This window comes from Cygnus olor, chromosome 2, assembly GCF_009769625.2.
Source record: "Cygnus olor isolate bCygOlo1 chromosome 2, bCygOlo1.pri.v2, whole genome shotgun sequence".
NCBI lineage: Eukaryota > Metazoa > Chordata > Aves > Anseriformes > Anatidae > Cygnus > Cygnus olor.
This window is the reverse complement of record NC_049170.1, coordinates 15,016,130-15,034,012: the sequence shown is the minus strand read 5'-3', so window position 1 is coordinate 15,034,012 and position 17,883 is coordinate 15,016,130. Positions and strand designations below refer to the sequence as shown.

General features: G+C 38.8%; 1 protein-coding gene across 27 annotated transcripts in view; it reads right to left on the bottom strand.

Annotated features, from left to right (window-relative positions):
• Window positions 1-17,883, bottom strand: part of PARD3 (par-3 family cell polarity regulator) — a 453,149-nt gene that overhangs the window by 125,787 nt on the left and 309,479 nt on the right. For 19 of the 27 annotated variants that reach the window (XM_040546987.1, XM_040546992.1, XM_040546991.1 and 16 more), the window contains one exon: window positions 1,114-1,224. The exons of 5 other annotated variants lie outside the window; for them this stretch is intronic. In XM_040546987.1, the coding sequence (XP_040402921.1) occupies window positions 1,114-1,224 (111 nt within the window). Of the gene's footprint in view, window positions 1-1,113; window positions 1,225-2,916; window positions 4,056-17,883 lie in introns of those variants that run through there. 3 more of the 27 variants (XM_040547012.1, XM_040547013.1, XM_040547014.1) reach the window with 1 other exon arrangement.

Here is a 17,883-nt window from a genome sequence, read left to right as displayed (position 1 = left end):
ACTCAGCCTTAAAACAACCGAGAGCTAACCATTTTACATTGAACTGAGGAGACTACACAAGAGATATCATGGCTCTGCTATTCCAGTACGTTGTCAGAATGATGAAGCCATCATTTGCAAACTTCTGTTCTTACCCGCAGAAGTCCAAGGTGCATAGAGATGATGGTCAAAGAGATCATTATGACTAACTAGTCACACCTCCTGTACAAGGACAACAAAATTTCCCTCCATAGTTCCTACTTCAATCCACAATTTATGGCTAAGCTATATGATAATTTTTAGATAAATCATCTCAACTCATTGTTCACTTTCACTGCTAAATGTGTCTATTTACCATTCAGCATTCAAGCTATGTAGCCCTTTAAAGCTGGTCTCCTTACTGAAGAGATATCTATTCAAAGAGTCTCCACACACAACCCTGTATACTAGTTAATTTACAACCTAGACTCTGAGATTTTAACTAAATTGATACGAGAGATACCAGAGGTTAGGCCCCAAATAACTTAGGGCTACAAGAGACAGGATGAAAAGTAGAATGGAAATATTGAGAAGAGCATATGACATATACATTTAATAGGTTTTAATGGTAAAGGAAGCTGACAAGGAAAAATAGAGGTACTCACCACTCATTTTTACAATTAGCAGTTTAATATACATATCATTCCATAAACAGACTGCATGACACATAAATAGACTGAACCCCAGTGACAAATACACTGAAAATTATAATTTTTATGTTGCTTCTAAATATATCAGTGAAAAAACTAGATATGCAAGACTTTGAAGAAAAATACAAAACATACTTCATTCTATATAAATATTTCTTTTCTGAAAAAGTCAATAAAATCAATTATAGAATGTATAGAGAAAACATTTAATGTTATTACTCCAGTCTCCTCAATAAGGAAAGGAGCTTTGGTCTACAAAAGATGCTTACTGCAGCCAAAAAAGCTGTGGATACTAGTGTCCAAATAAATCCAGCTTTGTCTTGTTATTTAAAATATATAAACATATCAACATTTGGGAAATTTCATCAGTGAAAATTGAACTTCAGTTATTTAGTTTAAAAAACAAACTCTCTCTATCAAGGTTTAAGCAAATACTGAAGTCTACCTCTCCTGTTCTTGCTTCATTCGTATTCTCTCCTCTTCTGAAGTAAGAGCTTCCTGCACTTTTATTTTACCCGTTTTCTCACTCTTGTCATCTTTGCGATGTTTGCCAAACCTGTTAATAACACACAAAAAAAGAATCTAACTTGTGAAATGAACACAACTGTATTTTCCTTTTCCTAAGACAGAAAAAATCCTCCAAGAAAGGCTGCTTGAAAACCAGGAAGGGAAAGCACAAAGACCTCAGAATTTCAATTATTAATCTTTACAGGCTGCTTTCGTGTTTTTTTTTCTTTTTTTTTTTTTTTTTTGCATAAGTTGTTCATTTTTTTTCTTCACTCCTCTTAAAAGTTTACAGAATTCCTCACTAAAGAACAGAACAAACCAAAAAAGTTATAGTGCCACATTCTTGATTTCTGCCAGGAGTTTTGTGTCACTATTCTTAAATACATGGTCAAGCAATGTTTCAGAAATTATTTAACACTAACACTGCCAAAGAATGCAAATCAAGTTTACATTAAGTGAAGGCTTTCACATATGAACTGCAAAGAAACACCCAGCTGTATGCCCAACAACTACCCTATAAGCAGTACCACCCTCCACACCCTCCCCACAAAGCAGTTTCACCATCCAATGGACAACATCCAAAACAGAAATTGATTCTTTTTTACCACCAAGTGTTTTTTTTGTTTGTTTGTTTGTTTTTGACTTTGTTACCCATGACTCTTTTCCCCCAAGGGAGTTCGGTGCAATCAGTGAGAGCAGAAGGATGGTGCTGGCCAGGCTGCCCCAGATGCAGCGGGGTATTGCCAGCCCAGTGGCAATATCTCGCATCTTTTACCTCTCTCCCCCTTTACAGGCTGTGTTTCAAGTATTTTATGTTTGTTCCATATTTGCACATTCCACTGCATTTTTTTTAGACTTTCAGGGAGAGCACAGTCTGGCATTTGAGATATTTAGCTATTATTAGGACAAAATTTTGTGTATTTGTAAGGCATTTCAGATCTTCTCTGATAGGAACGACTTTTGTATAGAGCAAACTAAACACACTCTAAATATAGCCCAAGTCTACATGACCATTTTCTGTCTCCTTAAGGCTGAGAGGATAACACATATCTATCACAGAGTATCTTATTATAATACATACCTATTAAACACGGGATCATTTATCACACCAAAAAGCAGCAAGAATTATACTCCACAGATTGACACTTGCAGCGCTTTGCACTCAAAGACCCACATCAAAAGTGAAACACAAGCACTGAAATGTGCCGTGTCCAGCAATAATGCGGGCTCCAACATGCTCACAAACAGTGAAATAAAACGTGCAGTTCTTAAAACTTTCTGCTGACCCATGAAAATAAATTGTTTAAAATGTTTCTTACAATACTTCCCCTTTTGTTCCTGTATATTCTAATACAAAGCCATGGTGTGGGCTGATGGCATAACACACAGTGAACCTGCAGAAAGATTCATTTCTGGCCACTCAGTCAAGAGATACTAATATACTGGGTAACCATGCTCATGGTTCCTAAAGCATCTGTTAAAAAAAAAAAAAAAAGAGCAGTGTAGGAGTATGTACATAAACTTTAAAGTGCATGGCTGTTCTCCACAGTTCCCAGACTGCTCAATTCCAAATTCAGGCATATGAAAACTAAAATTGTTCAATAATAATTATCTGAAAAATGAAAGTCAGAGGACATGATAGGGTTAAGAAGCACAAAATACTACATAAAGTTAAATCTCTGATGTTGTAATGTGTTACATATAAAACGGACTAAATTCAGTGACCAGAAACACCAGCTTATATCTTTTAAAACATTCACCTATTTATTAAAGAGCAGTCAAAAGCATTATACAAAACATTTACATATATGACACGAGAGATTTCAATCAAATTCTGGATGTCTTACACCAGACAAAAGAGAATGGCTAATTTAAAATAGCCCTAAATCCTCTAGCCAAGAGAGGAGAAAAACCTTGGCAGAAAAAGCATGGAATGGAGCCATTTTACCCTGATACCCAGGGAGGGCTGGGGGTGGCAGGGCTCAGAGCGACACAACACGTGGGGCTGGGAGGAGATGCACGACATATGTCGTGCTGGAGCACACCACCTCTGGGATGCCCACGTTTGCTTCCCTCTGCTGCCCTTCCTTGCCCCATTTGAAATGTCAGGCAAACAAAGGAACCAACTTCTGGAGCAGCCAGTTCATTTTTGAAAATGAACTACTGGTTAAAAAAAAAAAAAAAAAAGAAGAAGAAGAAGAAGAAGGTAAAATTGAATCAGTTAATACCCATCAGATTTTGGCAGCAAAACAGAATTTCTACCACCATAAATCAATTAACTGTAAGTATGAACAGAAATATATTAAAATCAATACCTTATTAAGAAAAAAAGAAATCTAAACAGGAAATTTATAATAATCCTTGTAAGCAATCTAGTAAATGTCTGGTCAGGCTGCATGACTGTGGGGAGACTACTTCTCACATTAACATGTAATGCAAACCTAGCAAAAATCGATGGTTTGAGTTTCCAAATCCAACCGTCCAAGTCCAGAACACGCCACACGTGTGCTGTGTTTCAACAGAGGCTGGGGGAAGTTACCGCACAGGCAGTTCTCGGTGGAGCAGTAGGGCTCGGTTTGCTTTGACTCATAAGCAAGCTGTGACAAAAACCCTTCTTCTCTTTCAGGGTATTTCTTATCATCTTCTGCCCTCGGGGACATTCCTGATAGAGTTTCAAGAAGACATCGCTGGTCCTTTCCCAGGCATTTCAAAATTTCCCCATTCTGACAGGAGATTTTCCAGTGTCAATCTCTGATAAGCTCTGTGGTCATCCCAGCAGTGGACAGCCTGGCAGAATATGAACCACGGTGGTCTTGGAAAGTTGCCTTCTCTGGACTTTGTCACCCGCAGAAGTGATATATCTGCCATAATCACCACTGCCTGTAATAAGTTCAGCAACATTAACTGCTCTGTCCCTACACTCAGACCCGGAATCATCAATGCTGTCCTCCCACCTCCCTGATTGTGGCTTCATGTCTTTAACAGCATCACCTGCACAGGTAGTTAGTTCTCCGTGATAATTATACGTCACAGACCTGCACAACGGTTTCGGAAGCACGCTGCCCTAACTGAGTCTGACTCTAACCAAGTCTGCATACTTTTAGTAAGACCTCTGTGCAAAAATATTTACAAGCTCAAGATTCCTCTTTTCCACTGAGATCGCAAGTCCCCCATCTCTGCTAAGCTTCAGCTTACAATAGTAGCAGTAACAGACAAACAATAGAAAAACATTTTCCAGGCTCAGCAGCAACACTTGAGAAAGGTGTTTGAAAGAACTGTGAAGTGGGTACGTACATATGTACGCATGCGTACCTCCCCCCCCAACCCTTAATTTCTGTAGAGGGAGCCAACATTCCCTACTCTGAACGACGTTCAAAGCTTTTGCTAACAATAAGTGTGTTTGTTATTTATTTCTGTTAAAAGTGTTTGCTCCGTGAAGTATGATTTATAGCCATAATGAAACCCACAGCCCAAATCAGCATCCTCTCCACCAAATTTATAAGTTATTTATAAATTATTTAACATTCATGTTCAAGCCAAGTTTAACCACATAAGAGCAACACAGAGCAATACTGAGGCACGCCATTAAAGCAAGCTGAAAAGCACTCCCCTAACTGTACAACACTCAGTGCACTCCGGGGATTAGGCTGGTGCCAAGCTACCCAAAATCACCAGTTCTTCCAGTTTCCTCATGTAGATGTTTTCTACTCTGATTCGTAAATATTAGGCAAAACTGGACACTTAAAAATAAAAATAAGGGTATTTAGATCAGTGAGATTCAAGCAGCCCATGCAATATCCTTTCAATACACCAAACACACATCATACAGCCACCCTGAGGCTTGGCAACCTGTGCTAGAACCCCTCCCTGCTGCTCTCCAGTGGCACTTGTGTAGCTGTGTGATTCAAAAGAAGTAAAGTGTGGGTCAGGTCCCCGGAATTACTCCTGGCACTTAAAACACCCCAAATTGATGCAGGGAAAAGATCTGGCTTACCTCTGTAAAAGTTGCACCTTATTAAATGTGCAAGTGGCATGCTCTGGGACTTGCCCCTTGAGCAATATAACGTGAGTGACACATTCCCTGCAACCCACCAGCACGTGCATCGTTGCTAAGCCGTATTTCTTTACTGCTCACTCAAAAGGAAGGAACGATGGAATTAGGATGCACGTCCTATACATGACCCACTGCAACTTTGGAATTTTACTGCTTCCAGCACTATTTCTTCCATAATGCACACATTGAATGTCCTGGCACACCCACCTAATAACTTCCCCCACTGAAGCAACTGCTCGCTCGTAATAACAACCTACGGCTGGAAGCTCACAGAGTGCAATCGCTAACAATATCTCCCTTGTAAAACAGCAATCACCGCCCATTTGTCCTGTGTCAGAGACTCTCTAGACTTCTGCAAGAACATGGCCTTGAGAATACTGCCGAGTGATTTGATCCCAGCCCTCGCTGCTCACCTCACTGATGCAGGAGCTGCTCTCTGCTGCACGCAGCTGGGTAGTGTGTGCCTGAAGCACCTGGAGATTTGCAGGCCCTTGTCTGAACCCATGATCATCTCATTCTCATTGCTGTGAGGCTGGCTGCTGGGATACTCATCGCAGTTCTTACAAATGCAAATGAAATTACAACTTTATTTTTTTTTCCCCTGAAGCAGACACGAGAACTGAACTGCTCAGGACCAGTGCAGAATCAAAGCTTCTTGCATTAGTGAAAAGGAGGACCGTGTTTAAAAACAAAGGCAAGAACTACTGTTGGAATTAAAAACCAAAACAGTGCAGAAAAGGAGCATCTGCGACACTGATGTTCAGACAATCCTGAGAATCTAATTCCAAGCTCCTGTCATATCCTAAGTGTGCTGCCAACAATTTGTGAGCTATAAAAGCCCTACCTAAAATCAGTGCACAAGATACCACTGCAAAGACACAAGTCACCCCATGACGCACAGCACAAGCATACACTGCTGCCTCGCATATTTAGGACAGAATAAGTCCTGATGCTAAAGCTTGAGCTACATCAGATGCTGTGGAGCACCTGCTGTCACAGCAGCACAGCGCTGATCTGCAGCCACCACTTCCTCCAGTCTGTGCTCTTAGAAGCAGAACACAGAATATTGTTACTCACGGTGAAAAATAAAGATCATGTAAAATAAGGACCAATGTACATTTTCCCCCAAACAATTGAAAAAATACCTGCTTATTATCATATTCTTTCATAGACATAGCTTAATATTTCTTTGAGTACACACATGTGTGTTAAATAATAATATTTTTATAATGGTGGCAACATTTACAAATACATGAACAACATCTCACTTATCAGCTACTTCATTCAGTAGTTCTCTCATCTAAACCCTGTTTACAGTACAGCTAAATGTTAGCTATAAAAACTTAGCTAAAAAGCAGTTTAATTTTATTCTGTAACTGCATAAGCAAGAACTTCCAGAAAGAAACTTCTATGACTAATCGAATACAGGCTGTAAATTAAAAATACCCTGTCTATCCAAGAGTGTGAGAAATAGATGAAAGACAGCAGCTGAAATCTTGTTCATTCTAATTGCCAAGATACTCCAGGGTTCTACTTAATTTATAGCTTCTTAATTCTCCTTTTACATTAAGGGCTAGAGAAAATTTCAAGATAAGTGTAAATGCTCAAAGTCATATTCACAGATCCACAGACTTAATCCTGAAATTCAGCCAACAATAGCAATTATAGTAAGTGAAAATTTTCAAAAATATGAGAGGATCATTTTTTAAAGATTACATTAGAGGAAAGGGCTATCCTTAGACCCTATGATACTAGTTTGTTGTATTATAGTTAACAAAAAGACGAGAACACAGGCCTATATGTCTGATGCTTGACCCTAAAATAGGAAATCCCATGAACTTTGTGGATAATCTAATCAAACTCAAATGCACACCCAGACCTCTCTGTCAGTCCCTAGCTGGCTTACTTTCAAGCTTACTTGCTTGAATGACCATCATGCACAAGGAGGTGGCTTCATCCAGCACCTATCACACTCAACAGAAAGACGCCAACTAGAAAGTGCCTTCAGTGGCTGTGGGCCAATGCATCAGAGCGACTAAACAGTGTGAGACTAAACAGAGAAGGAAGCTGCTTGGATTGCAACAGAACATTTAAAGAACAAGCTCAAGCTACATCATGATGCCATATATAAAAATATGTAAAATTTATATAAAATGTACATGTAAATGATTTTTCATAAATAAATACATAGACTGAAGAAATGAAGAAAGGAGAATGTATGGGTGGTAGCAGCAGAAATTCCGTATTTACAACTTATCTTAAAAATAGCTTCAGTTTACAAGAATATATATCAGTATCCTTGATATAACAAAACAAATATACATATAATCTGCTAAATGGATTTTTCTCTGATGCGTTACTGATGAGACCATTGTCATCTGCCAAATCATCCACATATTTCATTAGAATAAAGAGCTATAGAAGAAACATGCATTAGTTGATTAATGAAAAAAAAAACAACACGAAAATTGATTGAGACAGAAGAAGTTCAGTAGCATTATGTTCCTTAATAGAAAAAAAGACCATCATTAAAAATTAACAAATGGTAAGCGTCTTGAGCTACTCCATCAGTGCCTTCTGTCTTCAACGCATGTTCTTTTCCCTGTAGTAGCAACAGTGCTCACACACACACAACCTAACACTACTCACAGGATTTTGCAATGACTTGTGTAATCTTTTTCACCCTCCTGTGTCAGCAAAATCATAGAATTTATATTGCAAAAGATTATTGTGACACACACAAATATTCTGTTGCTAAAATAAAATTTAATAAGCATAAACAACAGTTCAACATAGCACACAAACAAAAATCACCCTGGCTAGTGATGACTTGAGTGTTTATAAGCCCTCTTTTAGAAGCAAAATTGTGCAAGTGCTATTTTTAAAAATATCATTTTAAGTGCAAATATTTACATACTTGCAGTGTATTCCAAGCAATAGCCAGTTGTCACATCTAATCAAATTAGTGGATAAAACTCCACTTGTTAGGAGGGACAACAGAAGAAGCTGGAGTGACTCAGCAGCATCACTGTCCTGAGGTGATACAGAAGCGCTGATGTACGGGCAAGCAGGAGCAAGGTACCTGGCTACAGGAGCTTGTGGGCACAGTTGAACCGAGCATTTACTACTTTTCATTTTGTACAGGTTTTCTCGGTGATGTTAAACCTGAGGAAACAGCAAACTTTCTGCTACAACAGTCAGCTGAAACCCTCCTCTGCCAGGAAGGTTCCTGGAGAATTCAGGTGTCCCAAACCAAGAAATGGGCATTACAGAAGGACACAGATAACTCATGGAAATGGAGAAAACCTCTGGAGAGATACACTCATATCTCTTCAGAGCAATAAAGCTCGCCTTCAAGCAATACACTTATGTGCTCAATCACGAATACAGAAACTAAAACCAGGAGAACCAAACTATTAGCCCTCTCTGCAGTTGCCTTGAGAGGTGAGGCTCTTCTGTGGTATCATATTCACACATTTTCTCCCTGCATCCTCTGGTTCACTTTCCAAACAATAAAAAACACTTTCAGTTCTGTTCAGGTAGGGATTCATGTAAAGCTGAACAAACGAAGGCTTCCCAAAACCAGCAGCTAGGACAGCACACACATCGCCACCCTTCGTGTGCGACATTACCAGCCATTCCCCCAACAACTTCCTGGAAAGACCTGGAAACAACATATGGGATTGGTAACTGGTTCCAGCCACTGAAGCTTAATCCGCCTGCCTTTGTGAGTCAGTATCCCAACTTCATAGAAAACGGGTATAATGCCAAACCAAGAGACATGTCATGAGGTTTCATTCAATTATTTTCATAAACAGTTTTGATAACATTTCCTGAAAGGCATGACACAACAGGCAGAATATTATTCACACCAAGGCGCTCTCTTTTCACAACTTAAGCATTTGTAATATTTACTTCCAGCATAAAATGGTGGAACTTTAAAAACAGATTTCTTTTAGGAGAGACCATCTGTTTGCAAATTTCTAAACAGAAGACAATCTTGCATTGCTTCTCATGATTGCCTAAAAGCAGCAGGAACCATTGACAGGTATAATAAAATAATAATAATAATTCACAAGAAATAAAAAAAAAAAAACAAAACAAAAACAAAACAAAACAAAACAAAAAAAAACAATCCAAACTACTGCAGTTTAAAAACAGGCTGAGAAGGTCAAAGGAAGTGGGGATACTTTTACAATGATAATATTTTAAAAACACCACCAAGACAGCAAACAAACAAGAGATTCATCTGTTGAACGGCCGAACCAACTCAGTAAGCAATACCACAATGTACTAAAAGTCACCATAAATAACTGATTTCCATGGTGGTGAGCCAAAACCTGTTAAGCTGTGGATTGTGGCATCCTGGAAGAAATGAGGAATGAAAGAGAAAGCTTCTGTTTAGATACAACTCTGCTAGCAATCATCAATGATAGCAGCAGCCACAGAAGCACTACATGACATTTTAAGGGAAGTTTCACAACTGTCTAAGTATTTTAAAGTTTGTTTTTGTGACAAAACCTCTTTAATATAGTGCATGTCTTCCAAAATGAGAGTAGTTATTGACCACAAAGTTCCTTGCTCCAAGATCAGAGTTCACATACAAAGCATGAGCTATTTGTCATTGAAGAAAGTAACTGATACGTGTGATGCAGCCAAACTAATTCAGTCTTTTAATAGAGAATGTAAACTTAGTGGGCAGCATATCCTTTCTTCACTGTCATTTAATGCACTTACAAATATTCCTGCCCCCTTCTCAGTCAGAATTTGCCACTCCAGACTGCAGTGCCCTGTTAAGTAATCCAGCACTGGGAACACTGGGCAGTAAAATGTTACAACAACAAATGGAAAACTGTAAATACAAACTGCAGAAAAATAAAGTTAAGTTTCACCTACAAAATGAAGAGCAAGATCCTGAAAATGTCTGTGTGAAGTCCTCCAGGATGTCTACTCATCTTTCACACAGTACATGCATAGAAATGGACACACAACCCTCTACTTTGCTCTATGTAATACTGTACAGCAGGTTTTAAAAAAGTAATCCTACATGCTAAGCACCAACAGCAGCCTACTGTTAGCAGGTGCCCCACTATTTTTGAGTCTCAAGTACAAAGTAGTTATTCTTCTATGACCTAAGCAATCTTTCTTTTCTGAGTTGGGTAAAATGTTCCTGCCCAGCACACCGGGTGCCAAGGGCAGCCCTCTCTATCTTGCTCAAGCCATGTTGAGCAGGTCACAAAACCTCGTCCCCGCGCTCCACACTGGACAACTGCTACGGTGCAACCACACAGACCAGGATAGGGACACTTCTACTGCTGTACTTGTTGCACTCTACAGATTAGTTCAAAAATTGTGGGCCAATTTAGGTATTAATAATACTACATTGTATGCCTCTAATTACCAGTGTCCACTAGGAGTGCTCACAGAGAGCGTTTAAACCGTGGCTACTCTTCAACACCATCCTGACAGCTACACTTCTAATTCCTGCTCTGTTCATTTTAATGCATTATTGTTTCAAAATACAATGCTACAAAATTGCAAATTACATCTGGCTCAAGGGCTGATTATGAGAAATACTAGCACTTCTGCCTCTGCGTGAATAACTCTGATAATAATGAGAGATTGATTGAGCTCCAAGAAGTCCAAATGATGAGAAGGGTCAATTTGAACGTTTCTATTAGCTTCTTTTGTTAAATCTAACACTTTGCCAGGCCAGAGACAAATACTGCATCTGGTTACCATGATTTTTTCCAACCTTACAGAAGTACAATTTAGAAAATGGGTACTGGTCTAAAGGCAGACCTTATAAGAAATGCTAATGAAGTATAAAAAACTATCCATTTTACTGGCACTCAAGGCCAAAAAAAGAAAAGTTGCAAGGGAAATTTGCTTCAACTCTTCCTTGGCAGAAAAGAAAAAAAAATGTTTTTTTTTTTTGGTACAAAAAGTCTTCATTACTCCAGTTTGCAACTGAAACGCTTGCTTGTGTATATATGAACACAGCATACTTTATGTAAACGTGAGTTGCAATAAAACAGATTATTGAAGATGCTTGCTAAGCACGTGCAACAGGCAAAGAAAGGAGGACACAAATGTAAAACACCAACTAGTTAGACCAAGAAATTGCAGTAACATTACTCCAACAACTTAGTCGTGCAGTCTGGCAATTACACTGTATAAAATCAGCAAAAGCCAACACAGATGCACAAAAAGTTAATCAAACTACTGACAGTTCATCCGGAACCTTCCAAAGATTAAAACTTCCCTACAGATCTCATTATCTAGAAATGTTAATATGTCAGTCAGCACTTTTTCTGTCAATTACTGGAAGTCGTGGTTGATACGAATCTCCTAGAAAATAACCTCTGTAGGGTAAATTAAGCTATAAGTGATGTCTCTATATCTTTAGTCTCATTCACATATTTACACTTCATAGGAAGCAGGGAAGGCACAATTGTTTTTCAGTAGAGGACAACAGACAATACTGTAGGATCTGTGGGACGTGTCTAACGAAAATATTCCCCGAAGCCCAGATGAGCTGGCAGCTGCCATTATCTTTGAGGATGCCTATGGCAGAAAAATGCAATTCCCCTTGTTGAGCTGCAGTACCTGAGTGCAGGTGGCTGTGGGCTACATTTGAGGGTTTCCTGTCCCATTCTGGGTTCTACAGTGTCACTTAAGTCTCTTCAAAGATGAAAAAGAATAAACTTTACTTGAAATTATTAAAAATTAATGCCAATAGGAAACTTATGCAAGTGCTCTAGAACACAACTTAATTAAGTTACAACGAATGCCCCTGAGTGGTCACAAAAACACAGGGCAAAAAATAATAGCTATGCTGTTTTGGAAGTCTGTTACAAAGACAGGGCTAAGCCAGAGGACCCAGCCTGAGCCAAGCCTCTTTTTTAGCACGCGTTAGCATGCCCCTGCTGGCTTCGCACATTTCTGCCGATTCTATCAGCTGGTACTCTGCCCAGCGGCACGAAAATTGAGTTTGTATACGCGGTACCTTCCGGGTGGAAAACGAAGAGCGAGACTTCGCACCACAGCAGCAGCAGCGGAACAAAACATCTCCGGGGCAGACGCAACGAGGCTCGGGTGGATCAGCCCTGGGAAGCCAGCTTGGCAGCGAGTCCCCACAGCAGCTGGCGCAGGGGCTTGCCCAGAGCTACCTTGAGCCCTGGGGACTCCCAGCATCCTGCAGCTGCCAGTAGTCGGAGCCTGAGCTGTCTGCATGGTAACTGCAGTCGAAATAACTCTATCAGTTGCGATTTACGCTGCTGATTATTTCAGGGCCAATTGTGCAACAGAGATTTATTTCAGATTGAAAACGCGTACAAGCCAGGACTCGCACCGGACTCATTAAAGGCAAGAGATGTGGGGTGGTGGGGTTTGATTTGGGGTTTCAGCCCCCCTGTAAATAAGCTCCTAGCACAGAAGATTTGAGACTGGCGCCAGCCCCGTACGCACTGGCATTTTTGATCTCATTTGTATATGCCCAGGCACTATAAGTGAGTGACTGGGCTTATATTTATTTAGAAAACCAGACAGATGATATTTAAAATAAACCCAATCTTGACATCTAAGATATTCAGCTCCTGAGATTTTATTCCTGAAATGAGATCAGGTCTGCCTGTGCTTGGTGCTGCAGACAGTATTACAGCAATCGTCACTGCCACATTAGTATTTCTTCTGAATGTAAAACGTAATTTTTATTATAGCCTAAAAAAAAAATCTTTTAAAAAAATTAAGTCCTGTGGAAAAATGGCACCTAGTCTTCACTTTTATCTTACACAAGCTGTTTTCCTACTTTTACAGTTATAAAAGGCAAACAGAATTAGCAAAGTATTTTAAGTTCCAAAGATGATATCAGGACCCCTAGCAGTTACAGATGATAGCACTGTTGGTATCATTACCTGCTCAGCAACATCACAGGAAAGAAATACTTTATCTGTAACACTACACATGAAACTGGTGCTTGTAGAAGCATGTTATGTTCTCAGTTTCAGGATTTTAGCACTATAGGTTAAAGACAAAGATAGTATCTAAAATAATATTGTGAAATATTTGAGATTTATTTGTAGTATGTTGCTGTTGAAATGTGTAACAGTAATTCGGCTTGCATTCTAAATATTGCTGGCACACCTGGTGTTGAATATGCTGGAAGCATTTGCAATTGGTACCAAAATGTACTACATTCATTATTGTGGTACTCAAAAATGCTGATACAGCTAAGATTCAAGATGCATTTTTGTTACTAAATTCTCTTTTGCAAAACTTTATAGACCTAATCCACAAACTTTGTTTCTGATTAGATATTTCCTTATGAAGTACTACCTGTAGCAGCATTAACAGAAAATCTACGTATATTTTCAGTCATCCAAAAATCACATTCACCTTCCAAACTAAACACCAGCATCTGGAAGCAGTAGATAGCCTATGCTTTTAGCACACGGATATTTTGTATTTCTATAAAGCAGGAAATGCCACAGAACATCAAAGCACTTGGAGACTGTAGCATGGAGAAGGTGCTATCCCATTTTCACAATGAGAAAACAGTTCTTCCTCAAAGCTTAAATGGCTTGTCAAACTCCCAGAGACTTCTATACTGCAAGCACAAACAACTTTGGGACTAACTTTCTTCAGCCTCCACTGTTAGTATCTCCCAGACAAAGTCGAGTCTATAAAGTTAATACATCTGCTAAACTAATTATTTTTTAACAATTTTCCTACCAATACAGCATTACTAACATACTTTCAACATAAACTTCCAAACCCTTTAAAATAGCCATATCGATACTATGTTATTATATGTGCTGCAAATAGTTAAGACCGTCAAGTAGCTCCACGAAAACACACCATATTCTTTTTCCTTTCAGGAGCAGGAGCTATAAGGCTGATGTCAAAAAAAATCCTGAAAAAAAGTGTTAGCATCTGTAGAGACTACAAATTTATCTTCTGCAGAAGTAAACATTTCAAGATTTACCGTTAGTCATATCATCAGCTAGCCAAACATACCCTGTAAAACTAGTTCATGAAATGAATGTATTCCAGCAGTGTCTATTTTACAAACATCTACAGCCTTTTCTTGCACTCCTGCTTATTGTAAGCTTGTACAGAAGCAGTAAAAGTTAATATGCAGAGGAACACTACATTAACTACTGAAATGTTATTGCACATCAAAAAGGTTTACTGCTACTTTGCAAACATGCTTACCTGAGTGCCATAAAACACTGACATATAATGAGTCAGATCTATTGCAGTGCATTGCAATCAGGTCTTCACTCTCATCGTGTAAAAGCATCTCCTTGATACAAGTTATTCTACATGATCTTCAAAAGAGAATTTTGTATATGATCTTCCACAAAATTTGTTAGTTTTTTGGAATTAGGGAAATACATAACAAATTGTCAGCAACAGGATAAATTGCTAAGAACTGAAGACACACATACTATTTTGTACTTGAATACAAAGGCACCTGTGTTATTATCTCAAAAAATTCTTGAGCTGATGATCACTGAAAGCCTAGAGGACTGATCAGAGAAGAACCACTACATGGTTACCCCGTTCTGGTACTCCACCCTTGGCAGTTACTACTGATTACCGTCAAAGACAAAACATTGGGGTAAGGAGGCTTACCAGTTATCATTCAACCTTGTATGGCTGCATTCTTATGTTTTTACACAAAACTCTATAGAATGTGCTGAACACAAAAAGAGTTAAAATAACATTTTCTCTCCCTCCAAAAGCCTCCAAAACCACCTTCTTTGTGACTGGCTGAACTACAAACGCTCAAGGTTTTACTTGGTATGTGTACTTTGAGAGGAAAAGTGAAGAATACCAGAATGAGTGCAACACAAATTTTATGTTTTTAATTGAAAACCAGGTGATAGTTTCCAGTGTCACATTAAATAGTAGAAAGAACGATTTCTGTAGACTGTTTCTTCCTCAGTTCTAAAGAAAATAATAATATTTTCTAGCTCAGTAGATTATACTGGTTGCTATTAGGTATCATATCATAGTCACGCTTGGTGTCCTACTAGTTGCAAGTCAAAAACTATTTAGAGCAAGACACACGGAAGCACAGTAAAAATCACCTGTTTACAGGTAAATTCTTCCTTAACACTTAACACACAATGGGTGGCTCACGGTCACAAATACATGCTTAGCCGTGTTATTTCCTATGTTGTTGATGGTCAAGGAACTTCAGGGCCAGCAAGTCCCTCAGGGCAATCATGTATCACAAACATCCTTTAAAATTTAAACTTTTTGGATGACAATCTTATTTTACATACATATTTGTGCTTCATGAGAAGGATAAGTAGATGTTTATTGATTCTGATTTTTTGTACCAGTGATTATTCAGCAAATCTTGTTCCCATCTCCTCTTACCGAGGACAAATACTTTTCACTAGGAGAGTGGTTAAGCACTGGAACAGGCTGCCGAGAGAGGCAGCCCAATCTCCATCCTTGGAGATATTTGAAACTCAACGGGGCTTGACACTCGGCAAGCTGACAAAATGTGCAAGTTGGACTGCTGTGAGCAGGGGTTGAACCAAGCAGAGATCCCTTCCTGCCAGAATCATTCTATCAGTGTATTATTTTCAATGTCTGTTCAGTTCCTCCTAATTCTACTTTTTTCTTTTTTGTTTGTTTGTTTCTTTTGTTTGTTTGATTGCTTCTTTTTTTTTCCTCTAGAAGAACTGATAAAAGGATTCAAAGTGAGGGACATAGCACTTGCATACCCCATGGGTATTGTGTTTCTAATATCAGCCTCTCTTCTACTCTTTATACAAAACTTTTGTTCCTCTTATTTTTCTCAGAAAGAGCAACAACAACATAAAAGCCCAAATAAACTCTCCAAATGCCTTATACCCACCCTTTTCTTACTGCATTCATGGAAATGCATGACCTCACAGACTATTTCTATTCCAGTATATTTCATTTCAGAAATCATACTGACCTAAACCCATTTTGCCATTTTCACTGAAGTGTTTTACAGCTCTGTATTTAATGATTATTTCTCTGCACAACCGTAAGACGCACGAAAATCTTAGCAGGGCATCAACATTCCTACACACTGTGAATCCAAATTGCTCACAAGAAGTGAAACGCAGCCGTAAGTTAGAGCTTTGTCTTTTAGAAAAGGATCAGCTCTCCTGGAGCTGCCCTCTTAGGTACCTCGAGTAACTACGACGTAATAGCCTGTGACATCTTCTACTGTAAAAATACTTCAAGTTACATTAATTTTCTTCCAAGAAATACATTCCTATTCCTGTTTTTAAAAAGGATTTTCAAAAAAAAAAAAAAAAGACTTAGCTTTAAAAACAATCTAAAGACAAAGCATCTGTAACCTATATCAATATACCGGTGCTATCAGTAGCAAATTAAATCCCCAAGGAACATTTCCAACAGATAATGAAACAAATGCCATTAGTGGAGCTTTTCATCTAACAGATCCTTCACTTCTGAAGACAGTATTTATTTACCATACTTTGTTAGGGACTAACACGTTGACTAGTTAGTAGTCTTCAATTATCACATCAGGTGGAGGAAAAAATCCTATTTCTAAACGAGCTAAAACTGAAATTGACTTTGAATCTCTGAACTGTCAACAAATTCTTCTATGAAAAGGCTTGCTTTACAGAGATTATAAAGTAGGTGTCATCCTTGACACTTGCATTCTATATTCATACTCCAGGCCTGGAAGAGAAATGCTGCAGAGCGCCAGGAAGGATCTTGGAGGGCTCAGCTGTCATGCTGCATGCCTCCCTCACTTGCTTTGCAGTCAGATACGGTGCTGTAGATGTCAAAGGTTCTCTATTTAAACTCAATGACAAGCAAAGGAAGAATACTGGGAGAATATGTTAGCAGCTACTATGAACTTGTCTCTAGTATCAGGTCACTCCGACACTTATTTCAGGATGTTAGAAACAAAAGCTCTGATTCTATCCAAATTAAAAAAAAAAACATACGATATACCCTCATCAGATTTACAAGTTCAAGATTTACTATGGGAAAATCCGGTGTTAAGAGTACATGCAACAAAGAACTGCTTTCTGTCAGAATGACAAACTAGAAAGCCACATACGATTATGTTAATCTCTCATTTCAGATCTCTCTCGCACAATTGCATACCACTGCTTTCTGTGTTTCGTGTAAAAGTCACAGAGTTTGCTAACCATTTAATGAAGCTACATTCCTTAAATCCCTGACAGATTATGTGAGGTTGTTTGGATCAGAAATAAGAATTTGCCATTCCGCTGCCCCCTGCCCCAATTACATTTTAGTCATAAACATCTGTACCGCGGGGTGTTTGGGGATGCGGGCAATGAAACACAAATCTCCTCAAAGCAACTGATGACACCATGCAGAAGGAAACAACAGGAAAAAGTGTGAAGAGGAAGAAAGGAGAATCACTTGCCTTTCCGAAAAGAAAAGCTATTTTCAATCAAGCTTATCTCTTTCTGTCCCTTATTTACTTTTAATTGGAAAGAAGGAAGTAAAGAATATGAAAATACTTTGAGAGACATTTATAAGAGTCCTGGGTAATTGTCTGCATCAAAGATGACAATTTGCTGCATGGCTGATTTCATTTGAAAGGCTTTACTGACTGTGCATCCCAGGGGCTGCCTGAAACTTTGAAAATGGATC